Below are 26,266 nucleotides of genomic sequence, written 5' to 3'. Positions count from 1 at the left end.
CATATTCAAGAATTTCAAAAGACCATGGAATAAACTGAAGTAAAAAACACATAGTGTGTGCTTTCTCACAGAGAACAAGAGTTCGGTCACGACCTATTTTTTATTGATGTATAGCATCTAGCAAAAGATGATTATCATCAAGCCTGTTATCTCTCAATAATTTCCTTTGATTTCATGCAGTGTTAGATCCCCCTTACACACACACACGCAAGCTGAGTTACACAATGAAACATAGAATAGGCGTTGATGGAGGTATTTTTATGTATTTTTTGCAGTGGGCAGCAGAGGCTTGTCTGAGGAGTCTGGCTGCTTCACACTGCTGCCTCCTGCTGGTGTCACTGCTAATAATAGAGTGACAAACATGCGTCATCACAGTCTGCTGTGAACACATCGAGATCTGTCTCTCTTACTCCAAATACACCTGAGAACACTATCTATCTATCTATCTATCTATCTATCTATCTATCTATCTATCTATCTATCTATCTATCTATCTATCTGTCTGTCTGTCTGTCTGTCTGTCTGTCTGTCTGTCTGTCTGTCTGTCTGTCTGTCTGTCTGTCTGTCTGTCTGTCTGCCTGCCTGTCTGTCTGTCTGTCTGTATATATAATAAATAGTTTCCTTTTACTGTCATTTATAATTTGATTGCAATTTGCAGTGCGTTATGGGATTGTAGTTCTTTCCCTTTTTAAAGCTGCTAAGCACACAGTGTTGTTGTTTTACCTCTGTTCCTCTGTCTGATTTTCATATACTAATTTGCATTCATTCAAAAATGGTATTCGAAATCCCTATTTAGGAAAAAAAGTAAGAAACACTTACAGAACCAGAACTGCTTTGAAAATGGACAGGCACTCAATGGCTTATGTTTAGGTTAACTAACTTATAATTTATTTTCTTAGCATAATGCGGCTCTATATGCAGGAAGAATTACAAGGGTGATTGACCCCCCTTATTAATGCTTGATCCCCCCTGAAGGACGTCAGTAAAAGATATATGGGGGGTTTAGCCTTTTAATTGTCAGAAATAATTTCCTCTGATCTGCATCTTAAGTAATAATATTATTAATTAAAATAATGGATAATATAAATCTACATTTGACCACCCAATGGTTCATACCATTCTTAATGCATAACTGTACTAATTAGTCTATGCAGGAAAATATTCAATCATTAGTCTGAAACCGGCAGATGTAAAGCACCGATAGACATTGTGAGTGCTTATGAGACACTTTTATCATTAAATAAGTGTTTGTATTTACATAAAACCTAAAAGTTGTCAAATTAGATGCATAGTTTAACTCTGAAATAGCTAATCGGTTGGTCAGAATATACTAAATATCCCTCAAAACACTGAAAACTTGAATACATTTTATTAATATATGAAATAAATATATAAATTTGATTCACTAAAGCATGTATTACACACACTAACATTACCAAAAAAAGTTGATCACCAGTGTATAATTTGCACCCTATCTATATTTGAATAAGTATAATACAAAAGACATTTTATTGGTGTGTTTTATAAGAAGAGTTGTATTGCAATAACATGAATGCAAATGATTACTAAATGATTACTAATTAATATAATACTGTTTTTTTTGTTCAGATCCACTACCTGATGGTTTTGTCTGCCAACTGGGCCTATGTGAAAGATGCATGTAAAATGCAGAAATACGAGGACTGCAAGTCCAAGGAGGAGCAGGAGCTGCATGACATCCACTCCACACGCTCCAAGGAACGGCTCAATGCCTACACATAAGACAGGAAGCAGCAGCGAGGCGAGAGGACCCTCAGTGCTGTCACTTCCTGTTGAGGGAGTTTTGGCACTGGTAAAGTCCAGGTGGTGTGTCGTATGACCAACCCCATGGCCAACCCATTACCTCTCGCACAAACATTATTATTATTATTATTATTATTATTATGATTATGATTATTAGTGATAGAAGTAGTGTTGTAGTTTTTTCACATTGTTGTGTTTAAATTTTTTTAAGAATCTGTGCAGGTTCGGTTCCACTACATGTTGCAATTTTTTCAAAATATTTCTCTTTTTAAACTCTTTTTAAGCATCAATACATCAATCATTCTTATGTAGAGGGTCGGTTATTGGGGTGAAAAAAAGCACATTTTTCATGTGTGTCTGTCTCATTATTAAAGACTTAAAAGCATGAAAAAGAAATTTTGGTAAAAATGAAATGAATAATTTTCTCTTTCTCTTTCTTTCTCTCTCTCTCTCTCTCTCTCTCTCTCTTTCTATCATTCTTTTTTTAATCATCAAAAGGTATAGAGCCTGATACCAGCAGATGGCCTGCTCATTCTGCATTATTTTGGTAAAAGAAAACTCAAAAAACTGAGGCAGAAAAGACAAAAAACAAAATTAAGATATAACAGATGTACCATAAAGTGTTTATTTATTATTTTTCTACAGATGTCATTGCATAGCTTATCAAGATGATTACAAGATGACAGAATGGTTATTATTTGCTTGCCGTGCTAATTCAGACACGCATAGTCCCAGTAGGTGGCATTGTAACTGCTCAGAGAGGGAGAGCAACTTTCTTACTACTTTTACGTGGATGGTAAAGTCCAAAGTATACAAGGTTTGTTTGTTTTTTACACATTTGTTAGAATGCAAACTTACTGCCTTTCAAAGTATACTCCATTTGACAGTGCGCACAAACACAGGTGCTTTATCACTAGTGAAATGCATTTGAACGCACTTAAATTAGTGTGTATCTTTAAATTACACACTTGTCAACATCAACGTCTATTGTTTTTGCAGTCTTAGTAGTTTGCTAGTGTTGTTTATTATGAATATCCGTTCTCACAAGCACTTGTCGATGTTGGCGTGAGTTGTTTATTCCGCCTTCAGTAGTTTGCTGGGGTTTTTTTCTGACCGTGAAACAACGGCCCAGTTCAATGCTGACACCTTGTGGACAAACTAAGTAGTGCAAAAACAATTGAAAGCACATGTGAGTGCATTGTCACATTTGCTGTACTCAGACAATCGTTCGTGTACATGTAAAAAGTGAAGTATACTTTGGAATTAAGCCCTTTTCTGCATTCTGTTCCGTCACGGCTTTCGAAGTATTAGCTGCATTGACGTCATCTCAAAATTACCATAGTTTTGAGACTTTGACATGCAATTCTTAGCTGTTCACACATCCACAGACTTGGAATTAAGCATTTTTATGACAGCATTATCAAAGCCTAACTAGACTTAATGCTTTGGTATAGCATGTACGTTTTAGCACTTAAGACGAAACGCTGTTTTGTGAACTCGTTCTGTCTCTGCATTCACCATCTGTGTGGTCAAACAAAAATAAAATAGACAGAAAGTCATCTGATAATAAAAATGACATCATTTGGACTGGAAATGAAGATGGCTGAAGTATACTTTGGGCTTTAATCATTAAATCCAGCCTGATCTCACCGGAAAACGTAACTATTTTATGTACTGCCAAAAAAAAGTGGCTAATTTGTCCAATGTCCAGTGTTTAAAGGTACGGTTTTATCCAAATAGCGCTCACTCCTAACTATTAACCCATTAGGGGCGTGACCAAATTGTATTAAAACATACAAATTTGCATTGTGAGAATTAGCCAGTAAAGTAAAACAGTTACGAAATGCTGCAGAATCGCGCTGTTTATTTATTTAAATCCTACTATAGTGTCAACGACCCCCTCTCTCTTCGGCAAACAATGCGACTCTCCCTTTACTGGAAGCAAGCGACACAAGCACAAGCCTACAGCGTTATGACCCCCTCTTTTTTATTTTCCTACACAAATAGATATAGACACAGGGTTTGTTTGTTTTTATTTGACGCGTTTTATTTCCAGCTTTTGTACATAGTCATTCTGTAAATGTATGTACTGTACGTTAGCACTTAAAAACTTCAGGTGAATTCGTAATGGATTAAAAAGAGTAAAACACACATTCCATGATGGGATAGGGTGGGGGGCGGAGGGAGGGTGTTCTTCTTAAAACCTAAGAAAAATAATGTTAAAAAAGATCGAGGAGAAGCGAGGCTTTCGTGAACGGATCACTGGGCTTTTTTCTTTCCAAAGGGGGAAATGTGAGGATGGAAAGGAATATTTAAAGAGCTTATACTACTATTATCTCGATGACAGTTACTCGTTGTCTTGCTAACAAGTCATTATTATATCGGACGATGGAGATGTCTTCTCATTCTTTTAATGCCTGGCAAGTCATGTTCTGTCAGTGTTTCTAAGAGCTAGTTTTGTGCACTTATTTGACCATTTTGTGAGCTCTTTCTTGGTGTAAGTGCATCGGGGTGCCGGCTTTGTCAAGTCAGACCCCTGTAATGTTAGGTAAAGACTGTGAACCTAAGTGTTATTTGTGGCATGGTCATGCATTCAATGGTAATCGTTTTTACTGGATCAAAAAAAAATAATAATGATGATAATAATAATAATGGAGAAAAAAAAATCTAAAGAAGAAAAAAAAACAAGATAAACAGTTTTCATTTCATCTTTTTATGAGTTTGTTCTATGCGACTGTCTTGCTGGGTCACCCCCTTCCTCATAACGTGCAGTAATTTGAATCCTACGCTGAAAAAAACATTGCGCTGAAACTCCTACTCTTCGATGGTAGTGTTTGATTTGTGCCTGTTTACTTTGTGGTGATCTCTCTAACTCCTCCTCTCACCTTTCTATTACTATTGCTTGTTGAGCCCCCGACTTTAATGCTTTCTCTGAACCCTCACCTCTCTCTCTCTATCTCTTACTCTGGCTCACTCTCTCTGTCCTCGTATACTAGTCTTTTTTGTACTCTCACTAAAGAATGCTTAGTAGCAAGCTGTACCATTAATTTGTTTTGTACATAAATGTGCCAACCGCTTGACAGTGGCTTTTCTGATCTGTAGGGACAAACTGCTTGCATAAATAAACTACACTGGTGTACTTGTTAATAAATACTCGACGGTGGTTGTTGTTCTTAATGGTCTGTGTAGCCTGTTGGTGTTATTCACTTCACTTCATACACGCTAAAATCTTAAAATACAGCAGGTTACTTTAATAGAACAAAATGGGTTTGCGCAAGTAACAAGTAAAAAAAAGAGCTGTTTGGTTTTAATATATATTATGCGTCATTTATTCTGTATATGGCAAAAGAACCATCATCTTCAGTGTCATATGATGCTTTGGAAATAATTTCAGCATGCCATTTTATTGATTATTTTAATTCATTAATTTTATTATCATTAATTTTTTAACTGTCATTTTTTGATGAATAGAAGAACTAATAAAATTAAAAGGGAATCTGATTGACTGTATGTATCCTTGTGGAACAATAAAAAAATAAAAAATTAAAGCTTTTTTACTTTACTGATCCCAAGCTTTTGGCACTAGAATGTAACTACTGGATGGTTATTTTCTTTTGAACCACATGGAGGCAATCTCCTAAAGAACATCTCTGGAATGGAACTATGTAAATCCCATTAGTATTAATGAATTTTTTTGTTTCTTTTTTGTAATGGAGATTAAGCTATATTTTCAAATTTGTAAGTTTTACTAATAGAGTTATTGTGTGATGCCAACATATTTAGATATGGGTTTTTTATTTATTTAATTATTTGCCCAGCTTACTGCAGAATTAAATGTACACCTCAACAATATACATGGCCAGGCTGCTACAGCCAAACCTTTAGTCACTTGTGCCAAGGCTGAACGTTAGTTTCAATGGTGCCAGCAGCGGAAATCTTGGGCTGTGGGCAATGTGAAACTTATATTGTTCTCTGATGAGTCTTCACTGTCTTTCCCACATCTGAAGGAGTTACAGTGTAGAGAAGCCCCAAAAAAGTGTAGCACCAAGACTGCTGCATGCCTAGAGTAAAGCATGGATCAGTCATGGTTTGGGCTGCAATATCATCGTATTTCCTATGCCCTATATTTGTCCTAGATGGGCATGTCACTACCAAAGACTATTCTGGAGGATCATGTGCACCCAATGGTTCAAACACTGTCTCCGGAAGGTGGTGCCATGCATCAAGATGATAATGCACCAATACACACAGCAAGACTGGTGGCGGAGTGGTTTGAAGAACATGTAAGTGATGTTGAACATCTCCCATGACCTGCACAGTCACCAGATGGAAATATTTGAGCCACTTTGGTGTGTTTTAAAGGAGCGAGTCAGAGAAATGTTTTTCTTCATGGACCTGGCCAATATTCTGCAAGAATAAATGGCTCAAAATCCCTCTGGCCGCTGTGCAGGCCTCTTTCCAAAGATGAATTGATGCTGTACTGGCTGCAACTCCTGATTTATTGTGGTCTAAAACCAGACGTTTTAGTTTTATTGTTCAACCCCTATAATAATATAATAATAATAATAATAATAATAATTATTATTATTATTATTATTATTTAGTTATTGTTGTTATTATTATTATTATTATTATTATTATTGACCTTTACTGTACATTTAAACATTTATTCCCATATTTGTAATTGAGTCAGATTCGGATTTCCGTAAACAGCTACCATAACAATCAGTTCCGCGCAGGATGGAAAAGTGTCCAGCAGCGGTCACGTGATGATGCCGAGAGAAACTTCTTCTTGTCATTAGCCGATTAGCGTGTGCCTGCAGAGCTTATCCTCCTCCAACTCTCTCGCGCACACACACACAAATAAACTCATACACACTTCCCATCCCACCCTGTTCAACTTTAGTGACCTACTCAGCCTTGAGAAATCCTCTTTCTAATCTCGGTTCCCCCTCCCCGTTCCCGAGCTCCTCAGCTTCCCGCGTCCCTCTCTTCTCACCTGTTAGCATGCTAAAGGTGATGCCTGCTGGAACGCGCTTTTATTGCGTTTCTTCGTTGTCGTCCAGGACTGACCAAGGGTTTTTAGTTTACTGATGTTCGAGTGGGGTCTGATGTGTGTGAGTGCGAGGATCCGTGGCGGTGCTTCGGCTGACTGAAGGATGTATCGTCTGCTGGTGGCGCAGGTTCTGCTGAGCTGCTGGAGTGTGGCACAACCTTTCTGCCCTTCCCAGTGCACATGTGTCTACCACGGCCGCAGCGACGGCACTGGCAGCAGGTAAAGTAAACACTACACAACAACATGTAATAAATATTAAATAAATACGAACAAAAGGGCAGTAAAACTTCGAATGTTAATAATTATAATACAATAAAAAAGTTTAGGAGAATAAAACAACTCTTATTTTAATTTAGATTCATTGTTTAAATCCTGGCGGTTCATTCCGCTGTGGCTCTTGATTAATAAAGGGACTAAGCCGAAAAGAAAATGTGTATTGTAAATGTATAATGAATGAATAAAAGAGTAGAAAAGCTATTAGATGGTCATATAGAAGAAATACAAGAGCTAAACAATATTTAAAAACTATATAGCTACATTTATTGATTATATATAGATACATCGTTCATTTAATTTTCGGCTTAGTCCCTTTAATAATCTGGGGTTATTTAGATACAGTACTTTAAAATAATATTTTCTCCATGAGTATTAAATAAAATAATTAGACAAAGTGTTCAAAGATAAGAATGGGGAGACTACATTTCATAATGTAGGTAGGTGGTTTTAATTAAGCATGTTTGTTGATACTTAAGTTATATAATTTTTAGCAAGAGGCTTAAATAAACATGTCCTTGCCTAATAACCCTCTGCAGATAAATTGATTTATTTCCATTCACTCTTTACAATTGTTTCATTTGTTAACGTTAATTATTGCATTTTCAGTCACTTACAATGAATAGAATGTTGCGGCATTTTAAAATGAAATTAAATGATCAAATGACAGGTATTTAAAGCATTTAGCATTTTAATGCATTATTAATTTTGTTAATGTCTGGTAATGTCGGGTAATACAAATGCTAAATTTCATGTTAGTTCACAATGCATTAACTAATGCTGGCAGATGCTTGACCTTTAAATAATGTACAAAAAGTGCACAGTATTATTACTACGAACGATAATAGTTCTAGTCATATTTTTGTAGAAACATTATTAGTTACTTATGTAGTTAAATAATGAAAACGTATTATGAAGATTTACCTTTTTTCCTGTAGACTACTTTACATAAAATGTTATATTGATAGTTTAATTCTCTTCATAATAATAACATTTTAAATAATACATACTTTTAAATAAATAAATTAGCTTAGAAGTCATCCACTGTAATAAAAAATAGATTTAAAACTATCACGTGGGGTATTAGCTTGTGTTTATCTTTAGAGCTTAGCCCTAGAGTGTGAACACACACGCTAGAGGAAGCCATTTTTAATCATTTAGTAATTGAATCATTGTGCAAGCGTAAATTGTACATGTAAAAAACAAACAAACAAATCCCTTCATTTTGCGCAGTGTTGTTTCAGATGCTGACATTCCTCACATAGACAACTAAAAGTACTCCCTGCGCCCTGAAAAGTTGATTCTTGCATCTTGCTGCTTGTTCAAACTACTCGTTTAAAAGAGCTGAAACAACACAATTCTATTGAACTTTTTAGAATAATTTGTTTGTTTTATTTTCAATCCAATTAAATGTGTATAATAATAATATTAATAAAATAAGTTAACTTAATCATTTTTTGTTGAGAAAAAAATTACACAGTTGTGTTTGTGTAACTATCTGGGTATTAAATGTGTCATTCCCAGAAAGCTTAGAATGATATTGCAATTAGAAGGGGAAAATGTTGATATAAAAGTATTTAAAAGTGTTTAAGTTAAGATAAAGACTTGTTAGGGTTTAATCTTCAATTTTGTTTCATGAATTTACACTTAAATTACGTTTGCTGCTTGTTCAAACTGCTTATTTAAAATGAGTTGAAACAACACAATTCTTATGTTTTTGGAGGGACAACTTAATTGTTTTGTGTTCAATCCACTTAAATTTGTTAAAAAAATATTTACGTTAACTTAATAGATTTGTGTTGGGACAATGTGAATGAATTGGGTAGAGCCCAGAATGTTTTACAGTGTAACACTTGGGTTCCTTTTGAAATAACACAATTCAAATGAGTGGAAATGTATGTCGTAATTAAATTGATTTACACTAATGATTTGTATTTTTTTAGTACGCTCAGACTGGCACTTTAAAATACGAAGAGAGGTTATAAATATTGATGTAAAATACTGAGAATTGTCTTTACTTTTGCACTGTAAAAATTTTAAGTCAGTATATAAAAAAAACATAATCCTTATTTCCTTTTGCTTTTTCTTGTTCACTCAATTTTTAAAAACATCAGCTGCACTGACCTAAAATTATTTGTCAGTAATACAAAAATATTTAATGGGTTAACACACAGTAAGATTATTAGTTTTCTGGAGAGGTGAACTACTCTGTAACAAAACTTTTTAAGTTGTGCCAACTGAACATTTTTTGTCTGCAGAACTGGAATGCCTGAAGTTGAGTTAACAAAAAAAAAACATTATCCTTATTTCCATTTTATGTACTCAACATTTTTGTCACCTTTATTTGATAGGACAGTAGAGAGTATAGACAGGAAAGTGTCGGAATCGAACTTGGATCACTGTGAACACCAAAGTGCCATGTGTCAACACACTAACCTCTACACCATTGGCGCCAATGTGTGCTCAACCTTTGATAATATCAGTTGCACTGACCTAAAATGTCTGAAGTTGAGTGAACAAATAACTATTTTGGAAATTGGTACTAAGAAATAATACATAATCAGAACAAACAAACATAGTTCAATTGAAAAAAATAACTAAAACAGAGACAAACGTTAACAAAATATTTATTAGATACAAAATTAGAAACCGGACAGGAGGTAAAACAACAATAATGGTAAACAAGACAGGGGTCAAAACATGCTTTGTAATGCTTCACATGTGAAGCATGCCTTCCTGTTTTGTTTTGTTTTTTCAATTGAACTATGTTTGTTTGTTCTGATAATGAATTATTTCTTAGTACCGATTTTCACAATAGTTTTTTGTTCACTCATCATCAGACATTTTAGGTCAGTGCAACTGATATTTTCAAAGGTTGAGCTCACATCGGCACCAATGATGTAGTAGTTAGTGCGTTGACACATAGCACTTCAGTGTTCACGGCGACCCAAGTTCAATTCCTGCCTCTAGGTCCCTTGTGTCTCCTCTCCTCACACTTTCCTGTCTATACTCTCTACTGTACTATCAATTGAAGGTGAAAACAAATGTTGAGTCCACGTGAAAAAAACGAAAGGAAATAAGGTTTGTTTTTGTTCACTCAACTTCAGGCATTCCAGTGCTGCAGACAAAAATGTTCAGTTGGCATAACTTAAACATTTTAGTTACAGAGTAGTTCACCTCTCCAGAAAACTAATAATCTTATGTTAACCCAACTAAATGTTTTTTTGTATTACTGACAAATAATTTTAGGTCAGTGCAGCTGATGTTTGAGTTGAGTGAACAAGAAAAAGCGATAGGAAATAAGGCTTAATTTTTTACAGTGTGAATTATTTGAGTGTAAAGTTAAAATGCAATAAGATATAAATAATAATAATAATAATAATAATAATAATAATAATAATAATAATAATAATAATAATAATAATTTAAAATGATAAACATGTTCTCTGAAAATCTGTTGCAGGTCTGTTTTATGCAATGACCCTGACATGTCTGACATCCCCGTCAACGTTCCTGTGGACACGGTGAAGCTGCGGGTGGAGAAGACAGCAGTGCGTCGAGTGCCCACCGAGGCCTTCTACTACCTGTCCGAGCTACGCTACCTGTGGATAACCTACAACTCAATCACCTCTGTGGATCCGGGCAGTTTCTACAATCTGAAAGTTCTCCATGAGCTGCGGCTGGATGGGAACATGATTGCTACTTTCCCCTGGGAGTCCCTGAAAGAGATGCCCAGTCTGAAGACTTTGGATCTGCATAACAATCGTTTGACTAGTGTTCCTGTGGAGGCAGCACCCTACCTGCTTAACATCACCTACCTAGACATTTCTAGCAACAAACTAACTACTCTCCCGTCTGACCTGGTGGACATCTGGCCTCCGTTTTCAGGCATCCAGCCCAGTGCCAACGCTTCACAGAAGACTGTTCTTGGTGGGTAAACAATAATGGTTGAAGATTTTTTTTTAACTGAGGCCATCCAAGGTTATGGATTAGAATAGTGTCTACTGTAAAAGAAGAATTTTGGCTGAAGTCTTGTCAAGAGCCATGAGTTTTGATTTTCTTTTTAAATGTTTTTTACTCTTAAAGTGGTAGTAGTTATTGGTTAGTCTTCTCAATTGTAAGTCGCTTTGGACAAAAGTGCCTGCCAAATAACTAAATGTTAATGTAGTAGTAGTTTTATATCATTTAATGAGTCATCTAGGACAACAGTTTCAGCTTGAATCTTTTGCAATGTTTAGCTAAAAAAGTAACACTGGATGGCCATTGGGTGAGTAAATTGACAAGGGGGATTTATAGTGAAGTTAAATGAGAATTGTCAAGTATGGTTACCCATACTCAAAATTGCTCATCCACGTACACACACAAGTGAGAAGTAAGAGCACACACACACACAGAGACAGTGAGCATACATCTGGAGCATTGCTTCTAGGGCCCAGGGAGCAATTAGGGCTTAGGCCAGGGTTGTCTAAACTCAATTCTGAAGGACCAGTGTCCTGGAAAGTTTAGCTCCAACCCTTATCAAACACACCGGAACCAGCTAATCAATCCCTTACTAGATATACTATAAACTTCCTGGCAGTTGTGTTGAAGCTAGTTGGAGCTAAACTCAGCAGGACACCGGCCCTCCAGGACTGAGTTTGGACACCCCTGGCTTAGGCCTTAATTTTTGTCTTGCTCAAGGCCACCTCTGCTGGGTAACAAAGATGGAGAGAGGATGTTGTCAGTTTCATTCACTTCCTCCCATCTTTAATTCCTGCTGGGACGGGCAATCAAACCTGCAACATTACAAGTTCAACTCCCTCACCATTAGGTCGCAACTGCCCCCAATACATTTAAATATGTTTATAATGGTGAATTGTGACATTGCGGGAGGTCTTTTAATATTTTAAATTACGTTAACTTAATTTGTTGACAAAACCTGTGCCAGAAAAAGAAACTCAGTAGTTAAGGAGTCACTATAAAAGATTTGTTTACTTTATAATGAAATTTTTGAATCACTATATTTTAATCTTAAAGATTAGTTGACCCAAAAATTAGGTAACAGTTTATTTTGATGGTCCATTTGAGTATTAGTAGACTGTCTGCTTAATATCTGCTGATACTGCTCCTTCAACAGACATTTAACTGACTATAAGAAACTTTGAAAGTACATGTCAATTTACACTAACCCTAACCCCAACCTAACAGTCTACTTATAATCTAATGAGAATTAAATGCAATGTAACTTAAATTCAACAAACAGACCATCAAAATAAAGTGTGACCACAAATATAATTCTGTTATTAATTACTCACCCTTAAGTCATTCCTGCACCCTGAGACCTTTGTTCGTCATCAGAACATAAGATATTTTAAATGAAACCTGAGAGCTCTTTGACCCTCCACAGACAGCAACGGTCCCGAGATGTTTAAAGTCTAGAAAATGAACCAAAACACTGTCAAAACTTTCCATGTGATTTTTCTGACTCTTCATAAACAGCTACATTCATGTCATTAAAAGTCCAGAAAAGAAACCAAAAACATTGTCAAAACATTGCATATGTCATCAGTGGTTCAGCTCTAACCACACAAAGCTCCAAGAACACTTTTGTCCTCTAAAAAACTTTTAAAACAACCAATGTTTTTTCTTCCTCATTTGGTTGCGCCTTTACATTAGAGTCAGCAGCGCAACATGCAAGCATGAAATTGCCTGTAGTCAACATACACCCAGACCTAATGTGAAAGACATTTACAAACAAAACTGTTATAACAAAAGTGCTCTTAGAACTTTGTCTGATTACAGTTGAACCACTGAAGTCACATGCATTGTTTTTGGTTCTTTTTCTGGACCTCTAATCACATGACCCTTGTTATCTATAGAGGGTAAGAGAGCTCTCAGATTTTATCTAAAATATCTTAACTTGTGTTCAGAAGATGAATGAAGGTCTCAGTTGTTTGGAACAACATGAAGGTGTGTAATTAATACCTTTTTTTGGGATGGGGGTACTAATAATTAAAAATATTCTTATTTTGATGAGTTGACTAACATACTAAAGTACATGTTAAGTACTTGATTATAATTCAATCTATTATTCAGTATTGCATCTACGTTTAATCAGTTTTAAATGTCCATAATCTCAATTTTAGAAGTACCTTTGAGTAACTGGAATATGCAGTTAAATCGATTCTGACATCATCAAATTTGACACATTTGTATTTATTCAATTGAACTCAACAGAAGATATGGTAGCCATTGATTTCCATAGCATCACCATTTTTTCAGAATATTGCCTAAATTTCATATGAAATGCATAAATCTTTGAAGTTTTTTTGATTGAACTATAGCTATAAATATCCATCGGTTTATGTAAAAAAGTTATAAAGTATTTTATTTCTGTAGTAAGTATTCTTTTTAGACTAAAGTTTAATTGGTTTTTCAGAAGGATTGGATATTCTTAAAAGTCTTACATGCAAAGAGCCTGAATACAAACATGTGAAATAGTCAAGAATATCCCACTGTTCTTTTTATAGTAAGTCCAAGCGTGATCTTTAAATAAATCTAAATCTAGCCTGTGTCTTCACGGGCTCTCCCAAGTTAAGTACGAGCTAATCTTCTAATGGGGCTTTCTGTGAGTGAGGCTCTGAGATTTAAGTTTCTTTGAAGTGCTCATCTGGGAAGAGGATGATTCATGTGTTTGCTAGCAGGTCTCTGCTCAATAGAAAATTAATAACGTCATACATTTTTGGCATCTGTTGAATGTAAGTGATTTTTAAAGGGTGATTTGGTATAACATAAAATCGTCTCATTCAAATTCATATTAATTGAGTTTACAACAGCACTGATCAAGTGAAAGTGGATTTTACAGTGATTCTTTCTGCGGGTCAAAATTATGGTAACAAGAAACTTCAATAATGAGTCGTTTGAATTGTTGATTGAATCGATTTGTTCAAAAAACACTGAACTGGCATTATTTAAGGTGACTGCCAATTGTAACGGTGTCTGAAATCAAAATGTATTTTATCCAGTTCACTCCTCTTTCGATTCCTTAATGCAGCATAATTTCAAATGTCAAACCGACATACACTCAGTGGCTAGAGAATATCCATAATGCACGTTGAGGATCATGGTGAATGTATTATATTGGTCCAGTCGGGCGACACAGTGGCTCAGTGGTTAGCACTGTCGCCTTACTTCAAGAAGGTTGCTGGTTTAAGTCCCGGCTGGGCCAGTTGGCATTTCTATTCTAGAGTTTGCATGTCCTCCCAGTGTTGCCGTGGGTTTCCTGCAGGTGCTCCAGTTTCCCCCATGGTCCAAACACATGCACTTAGGTGAATTGAATACAACTAACTTGGACATAGTGTATGTGTGTGAATGTGAGAGTGTATGGGTGTTTCCCAGTACTGGATTGCAGCCAGAAGGGCATCCGCTGTGTAAAACATATGCTGGATAAGTTGGCGGTTCATTCTGCTGATAAATAAAGGGACTAAGCCGAAGGAAAATGAATGAACTGCTAATCCAGTATACTGTATATACACACACATACAGACGTGCATGTTGGTATTTTTAGGGACTCTTCATAACTGTAACAGAAAACATCAAAAGACACCGTTATGTATGATTTTTAAGCATAAGACATCAGACAGGTTCTCATAAACCACCGTAATAGAGTACAACTAGGTCATTTCCATGTCATTATACAAAAAACTGTACCAAACCAGTACACACTGCACAATGAATATCTCTATTTGGAAATAGTTTATCATTTTAAATTGCATAATTTATCCATTTCTTAAGTGTGACCTCACATGAAGCAGCTTCCGGGTCCAAGCGATATATCAAACTGTATATAGATGCAATACTTTCGAAAATCACGATCGCAATATATACAGTATATCTATGCCTAATATCCATAGGCCAGAAAGTGATTCATTTTGTATAAATTGTTTAGAATTTGGTATTTGTGATGCAGTCCAGAGACACTATGTTGTGTACACTATGATTTTATAAAAAATTCACTTTAATGTGTGATAGGACTAAAAAGTGGCCAAAAACGAATGTTTTCTCAGTTCAAATGAGTTGCGGCTTGGACCCGTAAACAGTGTTCCATACGTCACAGATATGTCACGACTTAACAAGCGGATAATTAACGATCTACAAGCATATATAAATACAATAAAGAAAAAGATACACATTTAATACACAATGTTTTGTTGTTTTCAGAGGAGTTTAACAGTATTCAGGAAGAGTAATTAAATAATCAAATGCGAAATAATGCTGCGTAGTCTTTGTTGTAAAAATAATTCAATAAAATTCATCTTTATTAAAGTTACAGATGGTATCATTTCAACATTGCATATCCTGTGATGTGACTACTGCAAATGATCACACTGCAAAATTGATGCCGAAATTATATATTGTGCAGCCCTTGGACACACACAAATAGTTGGGTGTAATTAATTAATTAAATTAAAGGATTACTTTTAATTTTTAGGTCATTTAATTAAAGTTACTAATAATATACTTGCCTTAAACACTGTGTATAAATTCGACAGTTCTGTGTAAATAAATTCAGAGAAGCTGAATTTATATATAATATATATATATATATATATATATATATATATATATATATATATATATATATATATATATATATATATATATATAATTTTTATTATACACAAATATTTTGCTGGATAATTCTACTTTCAACTATAAAGAAGGTTACAGACAAGCTGAGTAACTGAGTGTGTGTGCATATGTGCGTATATTAATCGTTTTCATTTGTTGCTATAGTTTTTCAGTTTCATTCAATGCAACAGCGCTTCTGTTCATGATTCATTCATTCATTCATTCATTCATTTTCTGTTCGGCTTAGTCTGGGGTTGCTACAGTGGAATGAACTGCTTCTGCTCATGATATTGCAGAAATTGAACTGCTTGATATATACTTTCACCAGGTGCTATACAAGTGTAAAGATGAGCCCAAATGCAGAATCTGAGCCAGTATCATCAGGATATTAACAGTTTCCTCCATCCAGCTGTTGAGTTGCATCAGTAGAGCGTTTAATTCCTAGTTTACAGTCAACTGATCTTCATCCTGCCGTAGACAGAATTATGGCTGGACTGTGGTGTTAATGTCCAACACCGTTGCATGCAATACAGTCTTGACATCCTGGCTTTAGGATTTATGTCAAGATTTACAACTTACTGATTTGATGGGAGTAAACTGGTTTACAGGATAGAGCTGAATATGAAATCCTGGTGTCTTTATTTCAGTTTGAGGCGTTCATTGAGTGAAGTGCATGTACATTAATGAATTTGGCAGATGTTTTTATTTAAAGTGACTTGTATTACATTGAAGGTTTGCAGGTTATTATGCTTTTCTGAGGAATCAAACATGTGATTGTGTTTACTTTATAGCCTTGGTTGAAAGTTTGGTGGGAAAGGGTTAAAGGCATGGATTTAAATGTTTGTAGGCCTTACAGTGGATAAATGAATGGGTCAAAGACGAGGCATTCAGTTTTGGTGTCCACATTGAATTAAATGAACAAAATTGATTTCATACAGTATACACAAAAGCATACTAATCATCATTTAGTGCAACATACAGTTGAAGTCGGATTATTAGCCCCCTTTGAATTATTTTTTCTTTTTAAAATATTTCCCAAATACTGTTTAACAGAGCAAGGGAATTTTCACAGTATGTGATGATATTTTTTCTTCTGGAGAAAGTCTCATTTGTTTTATTTCGGCTAGAATAAAAGCAGTAATTATTTTTTTTAAAACATTGTAAGGTCAGAACTATTAGCCCCTTTAAGCTATATATTTTTTGATAGTCTACAGAACAAACAATCTTTATACAATAACTTGCCTAATTACCCTAACTTGCCTAGTTAACCCAATTAACATAGTTAAGCCATTAAATGTCACTCTAAGCTGTATAGAAGTGTCTTAAAAATATCTAGTAAAATATTATTTACTGTCATCATGACAAAGATAAAATAAATCAGTTATTAAAAATTAGTTTTTAAAACTATTATGATTAAAAATGTGTTGAAAAAAATCTTCTGTCAATGAAACAGAAATTGGGTGAAAAAGTAAACAGGTGGGCTAATTATGTGGGGGGTGGGGGATGTCTAATAATTCTCACTTCATCTGTATGTATTTCTGTAAAAACTAAAATAATTCTTAAAATATAGAAAAGAATGAATGATCATACAAAATTCTTATATATTTTAAATGATTAAAGCATTTTTACTGATAAATTGGGACACATAAATTGGGGTCTATTTTAATTTTTGAAAAAAAAAACTTAAAATATTATTATTATTATTATTATTATTATTATTATTATTATTATTATTATTATTATTATTATTATTAAAAATAACATAAAAATAAATAACCACATTTTATTAAAACAGTTTTGAAGAAGCAGACAAATAAATAAATTTTGAATTAAGATAATATAATTGTAATAATTATACAAGATTGATTCAAAATTGTATTATTTGTATCTACAAAAAATCTATTATTATTTGTATTATTTGATTAAAATAAATGACAATTTGATTAAATAGATGATTAAAGTTAATTCAACTTTAAGCAAACACATACAAATTTTATCAAATAAAATAAATGTAACAAATAATACAATTGTGTTTAACTAAGCAAATAAACAAATAAAACATACATACCACACCATAGAGTCTGGGGGGGGGGGTTGAATTATTTTATTAAAAAATAATTCAAATGAATATTTTGGATGATTTAGTTTTTTCAAAGTATAAATTGGGTCTTTTTGCAAAAATAAAATAGATTACACATTAGGCATGGGACAATAACCATTTTCAAGGTTTATCGCGGTTTGGAAAAGTCAAGGTTTTAAAACTGCTGAAATTTTCTGTTATACCGTTCCTAAGGTATGTGTAAGGTTTTCTCCGGGTGTTTCGGTTTCCCCCACAGTCCAAAGACATGCGGTATAGGTGAATTGGGTAAGCATCCACTGCATAAAACATATGCTGGATAAGTTGGCGGTTCATTCCTCTGTGACGACCCCAGATTAATAAAAAGACTAAGCCGAAAAGAAAATCATTGAATGAATGTTTACTGTTCCAAATATTAAATGTTTCCTAGAATAAAATGTATTCTGTTCTATGGGGAAAAAAAGTTTTTTTTTACCCAGACATTAAAAAAGAACATATTTTACCCAAGGTTGTCATACCGTCAGAAACCGATGCCTTTTACACATGGATGATCATATTTTGGGTTAGCATCTAAAACAGGGGTGCCCAAAACTTAGTGACCAGTGTTCTGCATAGTTTAGCTCCAACTTCTTTCAACACACCTGCTTGGAAGTATACCTAGTATACCTAGAAAGAGCTTGACTAGCTAGTTCAGGTGTGCCTAATTGGGGTTGGAACAAAACCTCCAGTTTGTGCACCCCTGATCTAAAACAATGCAAAGGCCTGTTATAAGCGATAGTGGAAAAGTATAAAGATGTTAAATGAATGACATTTTAGTAGGAGTCTCTGTAAATCATGATCAAAACTTATGATAGATATTATTTTTGCTCAAAAAAATTAGTATATAAACTATTTTTCTATATTCTGTATTTAACATACTGCTTTGAAAAACAAATTCTAATGAAATATCTTGACATTTGCAGGTCTGCAGGACAATCCCTGGTACTGTGACTGCCGGATTTCCAAGCTGATCGAGCTGTCGAAGATGTCCAGCATACCGGTGGTGCTGATGGATCAGGTCTTGACATGCAGCGGTCCAGAGCATTTATCTGGAGTTCTGTTCCAGCGGGCCGAACTGGATCAGTGCGTGAAGCCGACAGTCATGACTTCAGCCACAAAGATCACTTCACCACTGGGAAGTAATGTGCTTCTGCGCTGTGATGTCAATGGTTTCCCTACGCCAACCCTGCTGTGGACCAGAGCTGATGGATCTGCAGTCAACAACACAGGTATGGGCCATTAGTGGAGGTCTTTGGGTGTTTGTCAAAAAACAGTAAAAGCACAATATAACAACATTCATTCATTAAGTATCCTAATGTATTAAATTTTACTTAGAACGTGTATATATTTTTTTAATTTGAGTTACAGCTTTCAGTTGTTTGAGGGAAAATTAATATGATATTTAAAATGTTGAAATATTCTTTCACATCTGTGTTTGTGGTTGTTGGGGACCAATTAAAGGGGCAGTTTTTGATTTTAGTAAATAAAAATGAGGCAGTTATTTCCTGTTAATGGTACTCCGCCTCAAGACATACATTCACAGTGGGGGGCTTTTTTTGTAAGTAGAGCATGTTTAGGATGAAACTGTGGTCCTTGGTAATACAGTAAAAGCATGTCAACAGATACAGGCACTTACAGGTAAAACAAAATAATATCTGTGGCTCCTCATGATTCATTGAGGTTTTATAAGCTTGATCAGTCTGTGCAACAAACTGAACTGTATTTTGTTTTGACAGCACTGAAGGAAAAAGTCACTTACAACTTGAGTTATCTGAGAGTGAAAAAATGAACATTACATTTTTATTTTGGCATAAACTTTAACACGTACACTCACTGGCCACTTTATTAGGTACACCCGTTCAACTGCTTGTTAATGCACATTTCTAATCCGCCGATCACATGGCAGCAACTCAATGCATTTAGGCATGCAGACATGGCCAAGACGATCTGCTGCAGTTCTAACCAAGCATCAGAATGGGGAAGAAAGGTGATTTAAGTGACTTTCGGATGGTAGGGTCAGAATTTGGCATCAACAACATAAAAAGCATGGATCTATTCTGCCTTGTATTAATGATTCAGGCTGGTGGTGGTGGTATGTACCAACAGTACCTTGTTGAATCTGTGCCACAAAGGATTAAGGCAGTTCTGAAGGCCAAAGGGGGTCCAACCCAGTACTAGTAAGGTGTACCTAATAAAGTGGCCAGTAAGCTGGCAAACTCAGACTGGTGAATTTTTTACTGTTAATAATTATAAGCATACAACACATTTTAAAAGTCTTTTTTACTGTGGTATTCATAGTTGATATTGAATTGTTCAAGTGCATCTCCCAAAATTTGTTACAGATATCTCAATATATTTAAAAGTTGATATAAATACAAATCTCGAATTTTTTGGATCCTGATGACAAAAACAAAACACAAACAAATACAGCTGGGAATTTCTTTTCTTTTCTAACCTGAATGATAGAAACTTGAATCTTTCTTTAACCAAAATCATTTACAAATTGCAGTTCGGGTACAATAAACTCTTCTAAAGTGTTAATCTGCTGCATGTAAAATATTGCAGTATATATCATGACTATTCAGCAATATTCAGAAATTAGTATTTAAAATCTGCATTCAAATTGTTTGCGATATTTATTTTACTAGCTCACATTTTTAGTCTTAAGGGGGTAATTCATCCAAAGATTCTGTCATCATTTACTAACCGTTCAGTTATTTCAAACCAGTTTGTGTTACTTTCTTCTGTTGAACGCAAAGAAGATATTTTGAAGAATGTTAGAAAACTAGTAACCACTGACAACCGTAGTAACAAATTCTAAGGAAGTCAATGGTTACTGGTTTCCAACATTCTCCAACTTATCTACTTTTGTGTAGCCTACAACAGAACAAAAAAACTGTTTTGTAACATGTCAAGAGTGGGTAATTGATGACAGACTTTTCTGTCTTTTTTTCTTTTCTTTATGTTTGGGTGAACTATTTTTAAAATGATCAATGAATCAATGCAAGTTAATCCACTGAAGAAATACAAACAAACAAGCATAAATGTTTGATTTGGTAATCTTTAATCAAAATCTAACTATTTGCTTTCCATCTGCTCTGGAATGGTAGACCTTCACTGATGATGTCAGTTTGACAGCTTGGGCTAGATATGCTTAGCCACGCCCCTCAAACCGTTACTGTATTGTGATTGAAAGATCGGAGCAGGAGTGCAAAAATAAAACCCTGCCCCGTACATAATAATTTTCCTTTCAGTTGTAAATACTTCGTCATACTGGAATAAAAATGTGCAGCAACTTCCAGTTCACACAGGCTGTAATATTGGTTCATCCCTAGTCTTATAGTACTTCCAATTAAAAAAGAATATTGAGTAGGGGGCGGGGCTTTCTTTTTGCAAATCATTGCCTAGTAGAAACGGTGAGAGCGGTATGGTTAAAAATACTGTGGCTGAAGCTTTCAAGCTTATGTCACCAGAGAAGGACCATCACTCCAAACATGGAACCAAATGATAATGATAATAATTATAATAATAATTCCACACATATAAATGGACACTTTTCTGGACACTGGGGGGGGGGGACTTCTCATCCACCACCAGTGTGCAGCATCCACCTGCATGATGTGACACACCACACCACACCACACCAGCTGGTTGGTGGAGAAGAGGTCATGACGCCAATTATGATATGATCATGGTTAGGAGGCCATAATGGACAGAGGCCAGTGGGAAAATTTGTCCAGGATGCCGGAGTTAAACCCCTACTCTTTTTTTTTTTTTTTTTTAAAGCTCATCCTTGGATTTTTAATGACCACAGAGAGTCAGGACCTCTGTTTAACGTCTCATCCAAAAGACAGCGTTCACTGAGCAGTATAGAGTCCCCATTAATATAGTGGGGCGTTTGGACCCACACAGACCGCAGGTTGAGCGCCCCCTGCTGGTCTCACTAACACTACTACTGTCAGGAACCTAGCTTTTCCATGTGGTCTCCCATCCAGGTACTGACCAGGCGTAGCCCTGCTTAGCTTCAGTGGGTGACCATGTGAGAGTAGGGAGTAGGGAATGATCAGTTTTTATTACCAAAACAATCTTTTTGTGTATGTGTGTGTTTATTAACTTGCTCACCGAAAGAATAAGAATGTGCGCTAGCAAAATAAACATTATAAATTTTGATATCACACTGACTTTTAGGATTTTATTATTATTTATTTTCTCCCCATTTCATGTCTCTGTATAGTTGTACAGGAATCTCCAGGCGAAGGCGTTCGCTGGTCCATCCTCAGCTTGCACAGCATCGTGTTTAAAGATGCAGGCGACTACCGTTGCAAAGCCAAGAACGTTGCAGGCAACGCGGAGGCCTACATCACCCTGTCTGTGGACGGGGTTCAGCCCACGACACCATCCCCACCCATAAACATCACCAAGCAGCCCGACGACCAGCCCACGACCACTTTCACACCCACTAAGATGCCATTGTTTACCTCATTAAGCCCCACAATAACAACCAGGCCCGTCATGACCACAATGCCACCGCTAACAACCAGAAAGAGTCCGATCCCGGGTGGAGGAGTCCAGAGATCTCCACCTGCCGGAGACAAACCTGCTAAAGTCCAGCAAAGCAAGAACGGGAAGGGCGCAATAAAGAAATCGGACATCAGAGACATCGAGGTAGTAGAGGAGACCACTGAAACGGCGGTCTTATTGTGGAGCACTGAAGGTTTGCCAAGCGACACGCCACTAACAGTGGTTTACTTCCCATATGACGCCAAAGACGATAAGGAGACTGTGGATACAGAAGTCGGTCAAGGGAAGCTGCTTTTGGAGTATTTGATGCCTAACCAGGTCTACACTGTGTGTTTGGTTACTAAGAGTTCAGGGAAAGAGCAGTGTGTGGATTTTAGTACTTTGGAAGTTGGTGGAGAAGAAGGGCAGAATAAAGTCTTGATGATCGCTAGCGGGATTGCATGCGCTATCGCGGTGCCGCTCATTGTGGTGTTGCTTTACAAAATTTTGTGTCTCTATTGCAAAGGAAACAGTAGCAGGAATAACGGACCAGATGAAGACCTTTCCAAAGAGACGTACGTGAAGTTTGAGACGCTCACCATGAAGCAGAGGACTCTAAATGGGCAGGCCAATGATCTGTGGGCACGAAGACAGACTCAAGAGTCGGAGAGGATGTTACTGTGTTCGCGTTCAAGCATCGACTCGCAGATGACGTACAAAAGTGACAGCTCTAGATCTGAGTATCTGTGCTAATGTATTGACCATCGGCTTTGTGTGTTATCCTTTCCACACTTGGTGTTAGTCAGGCTGTGGTAAAATCAGTTATAAAAGATTAGCACTTGGTGTGCAATCAAACTCATTGCCTTACAAAGACTCATCTTGAGCCCACATTCTATTATCTTTTTATTGATTTATTTTTTAAAAGCCATATTCTTCACCCAATCTAACACAGTTCTCTATTTTTTTTTTTTTTTTTGTGAAATGCACTGTACAAAAATGAAATGTTTTTGTGTATGCCAATGTATGATGAAATAGTATTAGTTAGAGTTATGATAAATGTTATTAAACATTTTTATTACCTAAAATGGTTTTTTTTCTCATTAGTAAAAGGTCTAACATTTAGGGCTCTATTTTAACGATCTAGGCGCAAAGTCTATAGCGCAGGGTGCAAAAGCATTAAGGATGTTTCCGAATCCCCCTTTGCCATATTAAGGACGGAAAAATACAGCTTGTGACACGGCGCATGGTCTAACAGGGTTGTGCTTATTCTCTTAATGAGTTATGGGTGTGTTTTGAGTATAACATGCATTAAACCATTTAGAGTCTCATCTCCAATTCCCTTTAAGAGTCAGTTGCATCACGCTATGGTGCATTTGCTATTTACATGAAAACTGAACGCTTCACTAGCGAGAAAACAGTTAAACAGACCATCTACAACAGGAGGATAAAGAATGAGCCTCCTCCATTCAGCCTCTTTACTTTGTCTTTACTTTACTTTTACTTTTTACTTTACTCCTTTACTTTCGTGGATAAGGAAAAGGTGTTGTACACTCCACTGAAGACATCCATTAGCCTACATATTTAATTTAGTTTAATCACACATATTTGCTTCAAAACCATTTCAAAATTCAGTTCTAATTTCCAGCAAACGAATAAATGAACAGTAATAAAAAAACGGTCAGGTGGACAAATCTAAACTTGATTTAATTAAAACAAATATGAATATACATACCTGTATAATAAATAATACTGTTAATAATATTAATAATAATAATAATAATAATATACAAAAGCAAATTGTCGTGAATAAACTGAAAAAAGCCCCCCGAGAAGAGGCATGGTGGTAGTGGTTTTTATTTTATGTAGAAAATAGTAATTTTTGTAATCTTTTATTCTTTTTCATACGTAAAGATATTTGTGTATTGTTGTACATCATGTGTGTATTAAGCAATGTGTACACATTTAAGGTGCACAACTAACGTGCTTCGCTGGACTTTAGTCCTACTTTCAAGCTGGTCAATTGCGCAGTCTTTTTCAGTTTCTCAAAATAGCATTGCACCAACAATGGACCTTAACACACCTCCTTTCTAGACTGGAACACCCATGGGTCCACAAAGTGGTGCAAATGGTTTTACTGTTTAAACAACGTGGAACAAAATGAAAAGTTAGGTTTGCGTTGGTCTGATAAAAGCAACAAATCACAGCAACTTGCATTTTATGATACACATTATGGGTGTATGATGGGGCCCTTAGTGTTTTCAGGGATGCAATTTACGACATCATTGCTCTTAATATTTTAATGTTAATCTTAATGTTGATTAACGGAATGCATATAAAACACTGGTGAAGGACTGTAAAAATTGTGACAGCATTAATGAAATTCAGTTAAATCCGTCCTTATTTCCATAGCGCTTTTACAATGTAGATTGTGTCAAGGCAGCTTCACATAGAAGATTATAGTGAATTGAAACAGTATCAGTTCCGTTTTCAGGGTTTAACTTCAGTTTAGTTCAGTTCAGTGTGGTAATATTGTAGTTAATTTGAATTTGTGGGTCGTTTGTGTTCAATTTGATGACATCTTTGCAACAAGCCCTCATTGACTATATATTAAATGCAACAGGTGTTTTCTTTTCACTTCTCAAATTGTATATATTTCTATCTTTCTAGCTCTCTATCTTAACATGTTTAATGTAATATTTCTGTGCACTTGTTAGTGTGACAGTGTGTTTTCTGTATTATACTCTTGTCTGTGCCTTGCTTATAACTGAAATGATGACATTCTCACTTTAATACCATTTGTAATACCAAACATGACCCTAAACATTTAAACCTAGTGTAAATTAATTATTATGAAGATTATGTAGATCTTAAGGTCAGAAATGCAATAAAGCATCTTTTTTTTTATTCTGTGGAAGGCCGTTTCTGTCTCAGGATGGAAAAATAAATGAATTAATAAAATGATATAATATATAATGAAAAATAAATTTGAATTGTAAGATATAAACTCTTTTTAAAAAACTAATTGGGTGATATCAACTTGGAATTGTAAAGAAAAAAAGTTTATATCTATTCTGAGTGTACATGTTGCATTTATTTTCCCCTCTGATTTTTTTCTATATTTATATATATTTTCCTGACAAGTCTGACTTAATTTCTTTAAAAAATCTTTAAGTTTATATCATACAGTTCATTCTTTCTCAGAATTACAAGATATAAACTTACAATTATGAGTTTATAAATCAAAATTGTGAAATGCAAACTTTAAACTGAAATGAAAAAGTCAGAGTTTATATCTTGCAATTCTGAGCAAAAATGCAATCATGACTTCTAAACTCACTAATTCTAAACTGTTAATGTACAAGTCAACATTTCAACATGCTAACTCTGATAACAAATTCAGAATTCTGAGATACAAACCCCAAACTCAGAGCAAAAAAAGTTGCTATAAAAGCCATCCCATAAAGGAACAGCTTTCTTATATATTTCAACATGTATATCAACTTTAAATATCAGCTCATTCACTTAGTGGAGCGTGGCTTCGTATCCTGTGAGTGTGTATCAGAGTTGACATTGTGCTGCATTTCCTCCACCAACACTGAATCAATTGTCTCTGTACTGCTGCATTTTTCCCAGACCAATACCTCTAATTCTTGCCACAATATGACAGTCATTGGCATAATAAGATTCGGCGTTCTGCGGGGTTAATAGCAAACATTACAAGCCCCACCTTCGTCGCCAACCCCATTCACTCACAGAGACTATGCAGACACAACAACGCTAGTTTAATAGCTTCTATGTGAGGGAACGTCCCATTACTCATGAACAGCGTGCACACACACAGACAAAAAAACCTAAAGAGACAGAGAAAGACCAGGAGGTTGAACTCAGGGTGACTTTTTAAATTGTAAAAGTCTCGTTTTTGTTCAGCC

General features: G+C 35.5%; 2 protein-coding genes across 2 annotated transcripts in view; both read left to right on the top strand.

The window, feature by feature from the left end:
• Window positions 1-4,959, top strand: part of gpm6aa (glycoprotein M6Aa) — a 30,469-nt gene extending 25,510 nt beyond the window's left edge. The window contains exon 7 of the mRNA XM_056472070.1: window positions 1,609-4,959. Coding sequence (XP_056328045.1) covers window positions 1,609-1,761 — 153 coding nt within the window. The 3' untranslated portion in view covers window positions 1,762-4,959. The remainder of the gene's footprint in view (window positions 1-1,608) is intronic.
• A 1,641-nt stretch (window positions 4,960-6,600) lies between these two features.
• On the top strand, window positions 6,601-23,397 carry lrit3a (info leucine-rich repeat, immunoglobulin-like and transmembrane domains 3a). The gene is made up of 4 exons (XM_056472308.1): window positions 6,601-7,057; window positions 10,575-11,041; window positions 18,761-19,066; window positions 22,072-23,397. The coding sequence occupies exons 1-4, from the start codon at window positions 6,942-6,944 to the stop codon at window positions 23,088-23,090; spliced, it is 1,908 nt and encodes a 635-aa protein (XP_056328283.1). The 5' UTR covers window positions 6,601-6,941; the 3' UTR covers window positions 23,091-23,397.
• Window positions 23,398-26,266: the final 2,869 nt, after the last annotated feature.

The sequence above is a fragment of the Danio aesculapii genome, chromosome 14 (genome assembly GCF_903798145.1).
Source record: "Danio aesculapii chromosome 14, fDanAes4.1, whole genome shotgun sequence".
NCBI classification, from domain to species: Eukaryota; Metazoa; Chordata; class Actinopteri; order Cypriniformes; family Danionidae; genus Danio; species Danio aesculapii.
Note: the sequence above shows the minus strand (reverse complement) of the source record. Positions and strands in the feature narration are given on the sequence as shown.